Raw genomic sequence first — 14,605 nt, 5'->3', positions numbered from 1 at the left:
CGCAGCCCGATGAGGTGCTGTCACATGCAGACGAGGGCAGCCAATGCGGAGCAGCCACCTCCGCAGCTGCCCTTGGCATGCAAAGCAGCACCACAGCCGGCAAGCTGATGTGGCCTGGGGGGCTCTGGGCTCCCCTCGCAGCCCCATAGCTACCCCCCAATGGGCATGGGGTCTGGCTCCCAGGAGATGCAGCCTGTCCAGCCGGCCTGGGCACTGGGGACTCCTGTACCCTGGAGCTGGTGCAGGGGCTCTCACTTGCTGGGAACAGCCAGGCCTTGCTGCAGCCCTGTAGCAGCTGAGGGTTTGGGGTTTGCTTGCCCGCACTTCTGGAGCTAAACAGGGGCAGGTGTCTGGCCGAGACCCCAGTGAGACGCATCGAAGGGCCACCCTAGGGAGCCACTCCTGCCCTCGACACCACGCCAAAGTGCCTCCCCATCCTCCTCGTCCTGACGCGCCACCATCCCCCTCCCCACTGGCAGGTTACCCCAGGGAGCCTCCTCCCCCAGGCAGCTGCCAACTCTCCATGGCCCCCTCTGTGCAGACATAGGCAGCACTGATCTGGGGGCTGCAGGCTCCCATCCCCTGTTGTCCCCGTGGCAAGGACTGGTGACAGAAGCACAGAGGCGCTGGGCCACGCAGGTTGTTAATCAGGCATATCTTACATCCCAAAGTGCTTTACAAACAACTGACATTCAAACTATATACAGGCTCACTTCACTTGCCACTGAGATGCAGCCACCTCTAGCGTGGAACGTGGCAGCTGTTTAACAACTCACAGCAACACTACACAACAGTTTAGGACAGGAAGTGGAGAATACTGTAGTTTCCTGAAACCGCCAGAGCAGTTTAGGGAGGCAGGATTTGGCCAGGGCACTGGGACTGACCCCAATTCAGCGCTAGCTCTGAAGAAAGTGCAGCATGGGGCTCAGTGCAGTTCAGAATGGACAGATGGCTGCACCAGTGCAGGATCCAGGGGGCAGGGGGCACCCGCCCCCTTTCGGGTGGGGCTGGCATCGCAGGGGCCATGCTGCCGCTCAGAGCTCTTGCTGGGGCCAGCATCCTGCCCCGGCAGCTGCAGGAAGTCGGGCAGGACCAGGACCTCTTTAGAAAGCAGCCCACGCTGGTCGTTGGCCCTGCAGCTCTGGGCACGGTTCAGCAGCTCCACCAGTCCTGGGGGAAGGAGGGAAGAGTGAAGTCATTGGGCAGAGCCAGACTTCCCCAGAACACTCCCAGACCCCTCCCGTGCCCGAGAGCCCCCATCCTGCCTCAAACTCCCCTCCCCTGCCCAGAGTCCCCATACCACGCTCAGACTCCCCTCCCCCACCCCAGAGCCCCCATCCTGCACTCAGACCCCCCCTCCCAGACCCCATTTGCCCCTGCACTTCCCCACCTCCCACGTTTCCTTCTGACACTGAACATACCACAGACGCCCTCTGCCCCCAGCACCCCAGATATGCCCCCTGTGTCCCTGCCCCCTGCACATGGTGCTGGTTTAAGAGCGTGCCAGATGCCAGGGCTGCCCACCTTCCAGGTCATACGTGCACCGGTTCACGCCCCTCGGGGCTGCTGGCCTGGACCTGGTGAAGGATGGCGGCACCTCTGACAGCATGTCTGCTTCCACCTCTGTGTCTGTGGGGGCATCCTCCTGGGAGTGGGGGACAGAGCATGTGAGGAGCAGGAAGAGTGAGCTGGCAACCCCAGCCCAGCCCGGCAGGGAGACCTGCCTCCCCTTCATGGCACAGAGATGCCCCAAAGCCAGCCTGGCCCAGAACTGTACCCTGCTCCGGCCACGGGGCTCACCGCCCAAGTGAGCCAGAGAGCTGCACTCCCAGGGACTCCCAGCCCAGCCCAGCCTCAGCGACAGCCTGGGCCTAATCTAGTGCTGCCCTCCTTTGCTGGGGCACCCCCTCAGCCCCCCTGCCCGGGCCCCTCTTGGTGCTCAGGACTCACCTTGCACCGAAGGGGGGAAGTGGCCACGGCAGCGTCACTGGCACCCGTCCCTTTCACTTCTGCAACACAAGCACCGCAGCGAGTCAGGCCCAGAGCCTTCTGCCCGCGGGACAGGCAGGAGCAGACCACCTGCCATTGCAGGAGCCCAGGCCCCCCAGGGAAGAACGCAGCACCACGATAACTGTGGAACTCACTGCTGTGGGATTTCACGGCGGCCAATAGCCAAGGCACATGGCACCCCACTGGTGCAGAAGCTGGGGCTGACTGGGGAGGAGGAAGATACCCGACTGCCCGGGCCCACACAGTGCTGTGCGGGGCCCACAGGGCCCTGGGCTGGACACAGACTTAGTGCTGGCCTGGATAGGTGGTGGGACCACGGGGGTGCTCCAGCCTGGCTGCTCCGCCCTGCAGGCCATACCTGTTGCAGCTTCCAGGATGAGCTTCTGCGCAGCCACGGTGCTGACCAGCTTCTTGAGGTCCAGGGCTCCCGGCTCCCCCTGCTGCAGCAGAACAGAGTCGGGGAGGGTTGCATGGGATGGCGCATAGTGGGGAGCAAGAGCAGGCTCTGGCCATGGTGTGAGGGGCAGTGAGGGCACAGGCCACACAATGGCTGGAGGTGTGGTCCCCTGGGGTAGGAGCTCTGCCCACAGGAGGGCAGGCAGGCAGCCTCTGGGGAAAGCCATGTAGCCAGCCCCAGGCTCCATGGGTGGGGCACTGCCTGCAGGACAAGGCACAGTCTGGCCTCTCCTACCTGAGCAGGGCTGAGTTCTGCATGGGGGCAAAGGACTCCCTAAGATCTACCCCTGCAGCCCCAGGTGGGTGCTTATGCCCAGCACTGAAAGACAGCAGCCCCCTTCTGCAGGTTCCTAGGACTCCACCAGTGCGAGGGAAGGCAGCCCCCTGCCCAGGCTGCGGGCCAGCTCTCACCCGCCGCAGCAGTGCCCACTCCACGTCCACACCATACTTCCTCAGCACGGGCTGCAGCGCCTCCCGCAGGCACTTGTTCGACTTTGCGGTGATTCGCACAGTTTTACTGAGGGGGGAAATTTCCAGCCTAGGAAGACAGAGATGAAGGAAACACACGGGCCATGCATGGCAGCATGTGGCAAGACCTGGTGGGGCGAGACAGCATCTGGAATGATGGGGCAGGGCTGAGCCTGGCAAGGCGGGGTGGGGCAGGCAGCAGCTGAGGAGGTGGGGCTGGGCAGGGCAGAGCCGAGCAGGGTGGGGTAGGGCAGAGTGAGCCTGGTGGAGCTGCACTGGGCACTGGTGAGCCCAGGCTGCCAGATGCCCGCTCCAGGCATGTTCATCCTGGGGTGAAGCCGCCTTCGCTGGCCAGTCAGGATGAGCCCTGCCAGCACCTGCAGCGCCCAGGCCAGCGTGTGCAGGGGCGGGTCAGAGCCATGCTCCCATCTGCTCCTCTGAGGGCCCACCCCAGAGTCGGGGAGGGTTGCCACCCCAGTGAGCCCCTCGCACTTAGCACCAGAGCCGCTGCCTCAGTCCCATGGCCATGGTGCTGGTGCCATGGGGAGCCGGGGCGTGGAGCACGGGGAAGGTTTGGAGAGGCAGGGATATGCAGAGCCAGTGCTGCAGGTGCTGGCCCCATGTTCACAGGGTGCAGCAGCATCTGTCTCTCCAGCAGCTGCTACTCACTCGAAGCTGATTCTGTTCTCCAGCTTCACCTCTTGGTCCATCAGAACCACGCTGTCCTGGTCCAGCACCAGCGCCTTCTGGGAAGAACCACGCCAAGAGGAGACACGTCAGAATCAGGAACACGGCTCCACCTGAGACACAGACCCTCCCACGGCCCTGGCACCGCCCCCCAAAGCCCTGCCTCATGGAATTCCGGTCTGCAGAGAGGTGCCTCAGGTGGGCAGCGCCTGTCAGTGCGGGGCCCTGGGGTCCCTCGGGCGAGGCAGCTCCAGGGCCTGCTCCTGATGCAGCCCCCAGGCCGTCCCTGGCCTGCGCAGCTCTCTCCTCCCCACCCCAGGACTGTCCCTACCTGTTCGTTGCCAACCAGGTAGACCTTGATGTCAGGGAGGCTAAAGCCGCGCTTCTCACAGAGGCCTGCCAGCATGTCGCGGATGGAGACGCCAGCCCGTACCGAGGCCAGCGAGGCCGTGCCATCCGGCAGGTACACACAGCAGTACTTGCTGGGCCTGGCCTGCGGGTCGGGCTCTGCGCCTCCCAGGCTCTTCCTGTGGCTCTGCAGGGGAAGAGGCGGCGTCAGCCCGGTGGGTGGCGTGGCTACGCAGCAGGTCCCGCGGCAGGGCACTTACCTCCGCCTGGGAGCTGCTGGCCATGCTGCTGCTGCTGCAGGATGATGAGAGGAAGCCCAGGTCCAGGCTCGCAGAGGAATTCAAGGAGCCCTGGGACTCGCGCCACAGGGACAAGCCCCCATTGCCGTCTCCCACCTCTAGGACAGACAGACAGACGGACGGACATCAGGACAAGAGGCCAGCTCCAGGGCCCTTTGGGAAGGGACGGCCACAGGCCTGAGGGGCTACTGAGATGGCAGCCAGGTGGGGCCCAGCGTGGGGTTTACCTGTCCACGAGGGCTCTCTCCGCTCCCCTCTCCTGAAGGACCTCTGGGGGCTCCTGCCAGCACAGCTGCCGGCCACCTCCACCCCTAGCGGCAGGGACTTCCCCGGCTTCAGCTTCACCTTCTAGGGGACAAGAGAGGCAGATCTCAGCTCAGGGAGCTTCTGGGGCTGCCCCCCCAAGAAAGGGAACCCCCATTGCCTCCCCACTTTTGAGCCCCCCTTGGCTCCTGAGCAGAGCTGGGTGATGAATGGGGGAGCCCTTCCCTGCTGGCATGCTGGAGGAGCAGCCAGGTGTCACGACCCCAGGTGCCAGGTGTGACGCAGCAGGGAGGGGGGAGAGTTGACCTGGGAATGTGGCAGGGGAGTTTCACAGGGGATGGGAGACCTGAGAGCCTGTAACCTGAGCCAGGACGGGGCAGGGGAGGTAACACCTCTGCCCGGGAAACTGGACAAAGGCTGCAGGAGAGAGCCTGCTGGGGGGATTTTGGTTTCAGTTTGGTGCTGGGTGGAGGAACGCAGGGAACCCCAGGGCTGGGGTCTAAGCTCCCTTCCCCCCAGAAGGACTTGACTGAGGGGTCCTGGTTGTACCCACAAGCTCTGTTTTAGACTGTGTTCCTATTGTCCAATAAACCTTCTGTTTTACTGGCTGGCTGAGAGTCACAGTGAATCCCAGGAAGAGGGGTGCAGGCCCTGGACTCCTCCACACTCCATGACAACTGGTGGCAGCGGTGGGATGTACTGCACCCTGTGAACGGCAGTAAGTGACTGGGGAACAGTAAAACGAAGGGGGATTGACGGGGACCAGGTGTGCTGAAGATTTAGAGAGAGACGGTTTCAGGGGGTGGTTAACCCCTGGGAGTATGTGACCAGAGAGAAGAACTTTTGCAGTAACAGGGTCCCCCGGGGGATTGCAGCGAGCGGTCCCAGGGGCGGAGGAGTCTGCAGCTCGACCCTGGCAAAGAGGTGGTGACCTCAAGAAGGACTGGCACACTAGGGATTCTTCCTAGAAACCGTGGAAAGTTGCACAGGCCTGCGAGTGGCCAGCAGGGAGCTGTACGCTAAACGCCTTAAGAGTGACCTGGTGGAGCTGTGCAGGCAGAGGGGGCTGCGCATTGGGAGGTCCACCAAGAAACAGCTGATTGCCCACTTGGAGGAGAGGGATCGCTTGGATGACCCGATCCCTGTCCCTGAGGGAAGCCGCCCGGCGGACGCAGCAGCGTTTCCGGGGCAGAGGTGTTACATTTTACTTCCATTTTACTGGCTGGCCGAGAGTCACAGTGAATCCCAGGAAGAGGGGTGCAGGCCCTGGACTCACCCACACTCCGTGACACTGGGTCACACTGCCACTCAAATGTGGCCCATTTTGGTTGCATGGTGCCCACAATTGCAGTCCTTCCAGCAGCCCCACCCCTGGGCCCCACTGCTGGGCTGGGGAGCTGGACCTGGTACCTTGCCAAGGTCGGGTGGGGGGCTGCTGTTCCGGGAGTGAGACCGCAGGTCCGGGAGCGGCTGTCCCTCATTCTCGGCCCTCACACACGCCTGGTACAGCAGGGACTTCACGAAGCGTGCGTAGCTGTCAAACTTCATCAGGTTAAAGATCTGAACCAGGAGAGGGATGCACTTAGTGCCATGCCTGTCCCGTGCCCAGCGCCTGGCATGGCCCCCGGGCACAAAACTGGTTAGCCCCTCCGCCCGCCCGGCACGGTCCCTGGGCACAGACCTGGTTAGCCCCTCCCCCCGCCCGGCACGGTCCCTGGGCACAGACCTGGTTAGCCCCTCCTCCCGTCCAGCGCCCGGCACGGCCCCCGGGCACAGACCTGGTTAGCCCCTCCTCCCGTCCAGCGCCCGGCACGGTCCCTGGGCACAGACCTGGTTAGCCCCTCCTCCCATCCAGCACCTGGCACGGCCCCCAGGCACAGACCTGGTTAGCCCCTCCCCCTGCCCAGCACCTGGCATGGCCCCCGGGCACAGACCTGGTTAGCCCCTCCTCCCATCCAGCGCCCGGCACGGCCCCCGGGCACAGACCTGGTTAGCCCCTCCCCCTGCCCAGCACCTGGCACGGCCCCGGGGAACAGACCTGGTTAGCCCCTCCCCCTGCCCAGCACCTGGCACGGTCCCCGGAGACAGACCTGGTTAGCCCCTCCCCCTGCCCAGCACCTGGCACGGCCCCCGGGCACAGACCTGGTTAGCCCCTCCCCCTGCCCAGCACCTGGCACGGCCCCCGGAGACAGACCTGGTTAGCCCCTCCCCCTGCCCAGCACCTGGCACAGCCCCCGAGCACAGACCTGGCTAGCCCCTCCCCATGCCCAGCACCTGGCATGGCCCCCGGGCACAGACCTGGCTAGCCCCTCTCCCATCCAGAGCCTGGCACGGCCCCTGGGCACAGACCTGGTTAGCCCCTCCCCCCGTCCAGCACAACCCCTGGAGACAGATCTGGTTAGTGCCCTCCCCCCGCCCAGTGCCCCAGGACGGCCTAGGCCCCCTCATACTCTCAGAGGCAGAGGGACAAGTCCCAGAATCAGGAGCTCTGGAATACTGCCCACTACTCCCAGCTGAGAGTTGGGGGAGGGGATATGTCCCCAACTCGTCCATCCTGAGTCTTGGGGGGTGGCTCCATGGCCCCTCTCACCTGGCTGGGGAGCTGGGCAGGGGCAATGCTCACCTGGAGCTGTTGGACTCGGAACATGTCAGGGGTGGGCATGGCCAGCATTTCCTCCCCGATCCAGGCCTGCCGGTCGATGTTAACAGGGCTGACTGAGTGGCTGGACAGGAACTCGTCATAGATCCGCCGGGCCTCCTGGGCCAGCTGGGGAGACAGAGTTATCACGGGGGAGGCCGAGCCCCCTTGCCAGCATGCATGGAAGCACACGCAGAGCAGGGTCACCAGCCAGTCTCCAAGCGCTGGCAACACCTTGCACTGAAAACCTTGGAAACCCAGTGTGACATCACACGCCATAATGCTTTTTAGAAATAGGCTTATGAGTGAGAATATGACATAACTGGAATATGTTTTATGCTAGATATGCCATGTAACATATCTTTGAAAGGTTATATTCTACTGAATGTATTCATCCTATTCGTATGCATGTATCATTTTTATATCTGAAGTTACGAGCATTGGCTCTACGCTTGTACTTAAAGTGTTTGCTGTAGAAAGCACCTAAGGCAGATTTGGTCAACATAGTGTGAAGGGGTTACTCAAGTAAATGGAAGTACTTGGCTAACAATGGACCTTGATAGACGCCAATCCACACCTGAGCTTTCCTGGGAACATTCAGGCTAACATATGGGCAATGGCTTGGCCTGTAGAGAACTGTGTCATGCATGGACATGTGACTTGCCCATGTGACTTCAAAACTCCATCTTGTAGCTGTGATTGTACACCGGGAGAGGGGTTTCCACCCACGAGAGGAGCTATATAAGCCCTTGGAAATCCCTGCATTTTGTCTTCAGCTGGCACAAGAGATAGCCTCTCTACCCCAAAGAAATGCCTGAAATAAACTGGAACAAAGGACAGTAACTGCAGGGGTGTGAGTGATTGCTGAACCCAGACTTGGAGGAAGTCTAGTCTGTCAAAGAAGTTTATTGGAACATCTTTGAGGGTGAGATTTACCTGCATTTAGTTTCTTACTGTAGTAGGCTTAGACTTGTGTGTTTTATTTTATTTTGCTTGGTAATTCACTTTGTTCTGTCTGTTATTACTTGGAACCACTTAAATCCTACTCTTTATATTTAATGAAATCACTTTTTAGTTATTAATTAACCCAGAGCAAGTAATGTAAGTAATAAATTCCTGGGAGAGCAAACAGCTATGCATGTCTCTCTATCAGTGTTATAGAGGGCAAACAATTTATGAGTTTACCCTGTATAAGCTTTATACAGAGCAAAATGGATTTATTTGGGGGTTGGACCCCATTGGGAACTGGGTGCTGGAGACAGGAGCACTTCTCAAGCTGTCTTCAGTTAAGCCTGAAGCTTGTGGGGGACGTGGTTCAGACCTGGGTCTGTGTTTGTAGCAGGTGAGTGTGTCTGGCTCAAACCAGGCAGGGCACTGAAGTCCCAAGCTGCCAGGGAAAACGGGCTCAGAGGTAGTCCCAGCACATTAGGTGGCAGTTCCCAAAGGGGTTTCTGTGACCCAACCCATCACACCCAGGAACGGCCAGACTGGGCCAGTCCTGCGGGCCCAGCAGCCCTTCCCTGCTGCACCCAGCACCAGATTCTCAGAGGAAGGTGTAGGACCCCTGCTCCTGACCCCTAACAGTCAGAGACTGGCCTAAGCCCCAAGGCAGGAGGTTTTAGCCCTTCCAAATGCCATCTGTACTGTTATAGCTCTGCATACCTGTTATCCATTCACATGGCCAGCTCCTCTCAGGCTCTCGCTAGTTCTTGGCCTCACTGACAACCTGTGGCAATGAGTTCCACTGGCTATTTACACTTGGGGGTGGGGGGAGGATTACCTTTGATCAGTTTTGAATTTCCCCTTGTTCTTGTATACCTGACAAACGGTCCCGAGGTTCCATCTCTAGACCATGACCCCATTTCCTCATCTTGCTAAGGGAACAACCCCCATCTGTTCTGTCTCTCTCCAGCCCTTGATCATTGGCATTGTCCTTCTCTTAGAGCCCATCAGTTCTGCACGGCCCGCAGGGGTGATCGGTGCAGCACACAATGGCCAAGGGAGCTCCGTGCTGTTCTCCATCCCCTCAACCCATTAGCTATTGGCTGCAGCTCCCCTCAGGGTCTCCACTGAGCTTCCTACTGATGCCCAAGTCCCTTCGGATGCCCTGGCATGTGCTTCCCTGCGGGGGGCAGCCCAGGTCCGAGCCTCAGCCTATGCTTTGTGTCAGCAGTGGGGCATGGCCAAGCCCCTAGCCCTCCCCTGGGCCTGGTACCTGCTGTGTGTTCCTGGCTGGGATCTGCTGGAATCGCTCACACGCCTGCCAGAAGTAAACGTTCTCAGCGCTGAACTCCTTCTTCAGGAACTCCTGGGGAGCAGGAGAGGAGCACGGTGGTATCAGCCTCACCCATGCCACTACCCTACGGGGGGGCCAGCCCAGCCCATGCCCGGGGGGGCCAGCCCAACCCTCCCCCAGGGTGCCAGCCCAGGCTCTGCCCCCCGGCCTCACGCTGTCTGGAGTCCCTGCACAAGCCAGCAGATGCAGAATGGGGGGAACTGAGGGGGGTGGGATGGGCCCGGCGGGGTCTGACAAACCCTGGCACTCACAGTGAAGTAGGTGACGGCCACCCGGTCCTGCAGCAGCGTCTCAAAGGATTCGGCCCAGCTAGCCACGGGCAGCTCTGCAGCGCAGCCTGCGTTCTGGGCTCCAGGCAGGCTGTGTACACTGTGGCTACTGCCACGGGCCCCGGAGCTGTTTAACTCTGAGATGCAGAAAGAGAGGTTAGGCCCTGCCCCACTCCCTGGAGCCAGGTCTGCTCCCCGCCCAGCCGGAGGGGACAGCATGGGGAGGCGCTGTCCGGGCAGGGCAGGGCCGGGAGCCCTAAAGCCAGACACTCCAGAGCAGGGGCGCCAGATCTAGGGCCCACGGGCCACACTGGACCTGTCTGACACGTCAGAACCACCAGGACGCTGGCAGACAGGGCAAGAGACTCTGCCAAACATGACCTGAGCAGGAGCACGGCAGCTGCAGAGAGCCTGGGACAGCTTGGAGAGGGGCGCATGACGTTCAGCGGGCCTGGGCCCTTGGGCTCAGGTACGGGCAAGTCTCCTGGTCAGGAGAGGGGCATCAGCCTTTGCCAGCAGCCCAGGGTCCAGAGGGAGGTAGGCAGGCACTGGGCAGGGGTCCGGGCACTGTCAAAGGGGCAGCCAGGCTAGTGCCTGTGCATCCAGCCATCTCCTGAGTGACGCAGGAGGGGAAGGATAGGAGGGAGCTCTGCCCCCCACAGGGAGTCCCACCTCACCCCCCATGGTCCCCGGTGCTGTGGGTGAGCCAGGCAGGGGCTCTGTACCATCCAGCTGAGCAGCCATAAGGGCTCCTGGTCCTGCCCCACTGGGGCTGGGCACTGAGTCAAGCTGGTTACCACTCTCGGGCTCCTCCTAACGCCACCCCCACATCTCCCAGGCAGGGTGTGACTCACCTCCGTCTGACACAGCCAGGCCCTGCAAGGACAGGAAGAGGAGAGGTCAGCCAGGATCCCAGGCCCTGCACCCTGCAGCTATGGAGAGCAGGGAGGCCAGCCCAGGCAGCCCTTGGGGCGAGGGATGAGTCAGCCAAGGGGAGTGCAAGGACACCGGCTGCCAGGTGTCTCCCCGCCAGGGTGCTTGGTCTGTGCAGGAGCCATTCAGTGCTCGCATGGAGCTGGGATCCTGCAGGGCTGGGGCAGGAGTCAGCTGGCAGGCTGGGCGCTCTCTGGCCTGCCCTCCTTGCTCAGCTCAGTGAGGTGATTGAGAAAGGGCTGATGCTATCAGCTGTGACGCTGCAGCTGGGGGGAGGGGGGGGAGCGTAGCAGCCTCCAGGGCACAGGAAGGGGAGGGACGGCAGGAAAAGGGAGAGGAAGCCACAGCCTCCAGCAGGCCAACAACTGCAGGCCACCTCCCAGCTCTGGGGCTGGGGGAGACCCCAAACCCCTTAATGTGGGCATTTCTATGAGGCAGCACCCAGCCAGCTAGGGTAGACACCCCGCCCTCCCCAAGAGCTCCCAGACGGGGCTCATGGCACAGACCAGGGGGAGTGCTGTACGCTCTCTCCTGGCTAATGTCTGGAGATGCCGCCCCCAGCAGGCCAGGCCCAGCCACAGCCCTGCCAGCCCCAGGGCACCCCGGGCTCCTAGCTCTGGGGAAACGGCTGCCAGGCACCCCTTTTAAAGCCGGGCTCACGTCCCAGCAGCAACAGAGAACTGCTCCCCTCCTGGGTGCTGAGAAGAAGGGCTTTGCACAGCATGGGGGGCTGCCTGTGATGGGGTGATTAGGTCCTATGATTAGGTCACAGATCTTGGGAGACAGGCCAGTCCTTGTTTACAGACAGCCCCCCAACCTGAAGCAAATACTCACCAGCAATCACACACCACACAACAAAAACACTAACCCAGGAACCTATCCTTGCAACAAAGCCATTGCCAACTCTGTCCACATATCTATTCTAGGGACACCATCATAGGACCTAATCACATCAGCCACATCATCAGGGGCTTGTTCACCTGCACATCTACCAATGTGATATGTGCCAGCAATGCCCTTCTGCCATGTACATTGGCCACACCAGACAGTCACTACGTAAAAGAATGGACACAAATCAGACGTCAAGAATTATAACATTCAAAAACCAGTCGGAGAACACTTCAGTCTCTTTGGTGACTCGATTACAGACCTAAAAGTCGCAATATTACAACAAAAAAAACTTCAGAAACAGACTCCAACGAGAGACTGCTGAATTGGAATTAATTTGCAAACTGGATACAAATAACTTTAGGCTTGAATAAAGACTGGGAGTGGATGGGTCATTACACAAAGTACAACTATTTCCCCTTGATAATTTTTCCCCTACTGACAGGTTTCAGAGTAACAGCCGTGTTAGTCTGTATTCGCAAAAAGAAAAGGAGTACTTGTGGCACCTTAGAGACTAACCAATTTATTAGAGCATAAGCTTTCGTGAGCTACAGCTCACTTCCTCAGATGCCATCTGATGAAGTGAGCTGTAGCTCACGAAAGCTTATGCTCTAATAAATTGGTTAGTCTCTAAGGTGCCATAAGTACTCCTTTTCTTTTTCCCCTACTGTTACTCTCACCTTCTGGTCAACTGTTGGAAATGGGCCATTATGATTATCACTACAAAAGGTTGTTTTTTTTTCCTCCTGCTGATGATAGCTCACCTTAATTGATTAGTCTCGTTATAGTTGGCATGGCAACACCCATTGTTTCATGTTCTCTATGTATATAAATCTCCCCACTGTATTTTCCACTGCATCCGATGAAGTGAGTTTTAGGCCACGAAAGCTTATGCTCAAATAAATTTGTTTCTCTCTAAGGTGCCACAAGGACTCCTCGTTCTTTTTGCTGATACAGACTAAGACGGCTGCCACTCTAAAACCGGTTAGACATTGGACCCCCAGCTCTGCCCTGCCCGCCTGCTACCCCTGCCCCAGACTCCCCACCACAGCTCTGCCCCACCCACCTGCTACCCCCGCCCAACTCCCTACCCAGCTCTGCCCCACCCACCTGCTACCCCCGCCCAGACTCCCCACCCAGCTCTGCCCCACTTGCCTGCTACCCCCGCCCCAGACTCCCCACCCCAGCTCTGCCCTAAACGCCTGCTACCCCCGCCCCAGACTCCCCACCCAGCTCTGCCCCACTTGCCTGCTACCCCCGCCCCAGACTCCCAACCCCAGACTCTGCCCCACCCGCGTGCTACCCCCACCCCAGACTCCCCACCCCAGATCTGCCCCGCCCGCCACCCAGCTCTCTCCTGCCCACCTGCTATCCCCACCCCAGACTCCCCACCACAGCTCTGCCCCACCCACCTGCTACCCCCGCCCAACTCCCTACCCAGCTCTGCCCCACCCACCTGCTACCCCCGCCCAACTCCCTACCCAGCTCTACCCCGCCCGCCTGCTACCCCCGCCCCAGACTCCCCACCCCAGCTCTGCCCCACTTGCCTGCTACCCCCGCCCCAGACTCCCAACCCCAGACTCTGCCCCACCCGCGTGCTACCCCCACCCCAGACTCCCCACCCCAGATCTGCCCCGCCCGCCTGCTACCCCCGCCCCCCACCCAGCTCTCTCCTGCCCACCTGCTATCCCCACCCCAGACTCCCCACCACAGCTCTGCCCCACCCACCTGCTACCCCCGCCCAACTCCCTACCCAGCTCTGCCCCACCCACCTGCTACCCCCGCCCAACTCCCTACCCAGCTCTACCCCGCCCGCCTGCTACCCCCGCCCCAGACTCCCCACCCCAGCTCTGCCCTAAATGCCTGCTACCCCCGCTCCAGACTCCCAACCCCAGACTCTGCCCCACCCGCCTGCTACCCCCGCCAAGCTCTCTCCTGCCCACCTGCTATCCCCACCCCAGACTCCCCACCCCAGCTCTGCCCTGCCCACCTGCTACCTCTGCCCCGGACTCCCAACCGCAGACTCTGCTGGTGCACCATGATTGCAACCTGCAGCCACCCCCACCCCTATTATTCCATGCCCCCCCAGCTGTGCTAATGCCCCTCAATCCCAACCCACAGACTCCTCCCACCCCTCCACTATTTCAGCCCTGGGTTCTGCACACACCCGGTGTTGCCAGGGAATCCCACCGGGGCTGCAGCCCCATGGCCCCAGCCTTCCTGGCCTAGTCCCTACCCAGCATGCCAAATTGTGCAACAGGCTGGTCGGGACCCGGCTCAGACTGACAATGCTGCTTCTGCCCGGAGCGGGTGGCTCTGAGCTGCTGGTGTCTCTGGAAGGCTGCCAACACCTGGCACAGACCCCACAGGTCCCAGCAGCCACCCCAGCCGCCCATGGGCAGGCTGAGGACCTCACTGTCTCTGGGCCCATAGCTCAGTGCCTTCTGAAGGCAGGCAGAGCAATGTAGGGGAGGGAGGATGGGCTGCACCGAGCCATCCTTGGGGCAGGGGAGCCCAAGACAGCATCTCCCCAAGGGGCAGGGTCCCTGCTCACCGTTCCCGCTCTCTGGAGCAGAGTGGCCCAGGGTGGGGACAGAACCCTGGGGCTGGGGCCTCCTAGGGACCAGCAGCCTCCAGCCAGGAACAGATCCGCTGGTGGGGGGGTGCAGCCCCCCTTGTCCCTGGGGGAGTCTTGCCGGCCAGGGCGAGCCAAGGACCACAGAGGCTGGGTGTGGCTCGGTCGCACCTCCAGAGCAGCTGAACTTCGTTCCCACCCATGCGCCCCCAGCAGGCCGGGCACTCACCATGTGGCTGCTTTGAACACCTAGGTGCTTTGCCTTCCCAGGCATGCCTCAGTGGGGGGCTGTGCAGGCAGGGAGCATGGGGCTCGGCGGGCAGGCCCCGCGCAGGCCAGCAGGCTGCGGGCGTCCCCGGCGGGAGGAGCGGCACGGCACGCTCACTGCCAGGATCACAGGGCTGCTCACTACCTCTTTTTGCTACCGCAGGAAGTGTCACTATGGAAACCAAACCGCAGCTAGAACTGGGGTTT

At 61.0% G+C, this 14,605-nt stretch overlaps 1 protein-coding gene across 3 annotated transcripts in view; it reads right to left on the bottom strand.

The window, feature by feature from the left end:
- Nucleotides 1–624: 624 nt before the first annotated feature.
- The window catches only part of RGS14 (regulator of G protein signaling 14), a 29,937-nt gene continuing 15,956 nt past the window's right edge, over nucleotides 625–14,605 (bottom strand). Inside the window, exons 1-15 of one of the 3 annotated variants that reach the window (XM_084636974.1) lie at nucleotides 14,361–14,516; nucleotides 10,590–10,611; nucleotides 9,718–9,872; nucleotides 9,386–9,478; nucleotides 7,156–7,299; nucleotides 5,943–6,092; nucleotides 4,496–4,616; nucleotides 4,230–4,366; nucleotides 3,953–4,156; nucleotides 3,604–3,680; nucleotides 2,878–3,004; nucleotides 2,369–2,450; nucleotides 1,951–2,009; nucleotides 1,525–1,645; nucleotides 625–1,170 (exon numbers count right to left, since the gene is read on the bottom strand). In XM_084636974.1, the coding sequence (XP_084493100.1) occupies nucleotides 926–1,170; nucleotides 1,525–1,645; nucleotides 1,951–2,009; nucleotides 2,369–2,450; nucleotides 2,878–3,004; nucleotides 3,604–3,680; nucleotides 3,953–4,156; nucleotides 4,230–4,366; nucleotides 4,496–4,616; nucleotides 5,943–6,092; nucleotides 7,156–7,299; nucleotides 9,386–9,478; nucleotides 9,718–9,872; nucleotides 10,590–10,611; nucleotides 14,361–14,405 (1,782 nt within the window). In that variant the 5' untranslated portion in view covers nucleotides 14,406–14,516 and the 3' untranslated portion in view covers nucleotides 625–925. Of the gene's footprint in view, nucleotides 1,171–1,524; nucleotides 1,646–1,950; nucleotides 2,010–2,368; nucleotides 2,451–2,877; nucleotides 3,005–3,603; nucleotides 3,681–3,952; nucleotides 4,157–4,229; nucleotides 4,367–4,495; nucleotides 4,617–5,942; nucleotides 6,093–7,155; nucleotides 7,300–9,385; nucleotides 9,479–9,717; nucleotides 9,873–10,589; nucleotides 10,612–14,360; nucleotides 14,517–14,605 lie in introns of those variants that run through there. The other 2 variants (XM_084636972.1, XM_084636973.1) reach the window with 2 other exon arrangements.

The sequence above is a fragment of the Lepidochelys olivacea genome, assembly GCF_965140295.1.
Source record: "Lepidochelys olivacea isolate rLepOli2 genome assembly, chromosome: 8".
Taxonomy (NCBI): domain Eukaryota; kingdom Metazoa; phylum Chordata; order Testudines; family Cheloniidae; genus Lepidochelys; species Lepidochelys olivacea.
The sequence above is the reverse complement of the archived record's forward strand: the minus strand, read 5'-3'. Positions and strand labels throughout refer to the sequence as shown.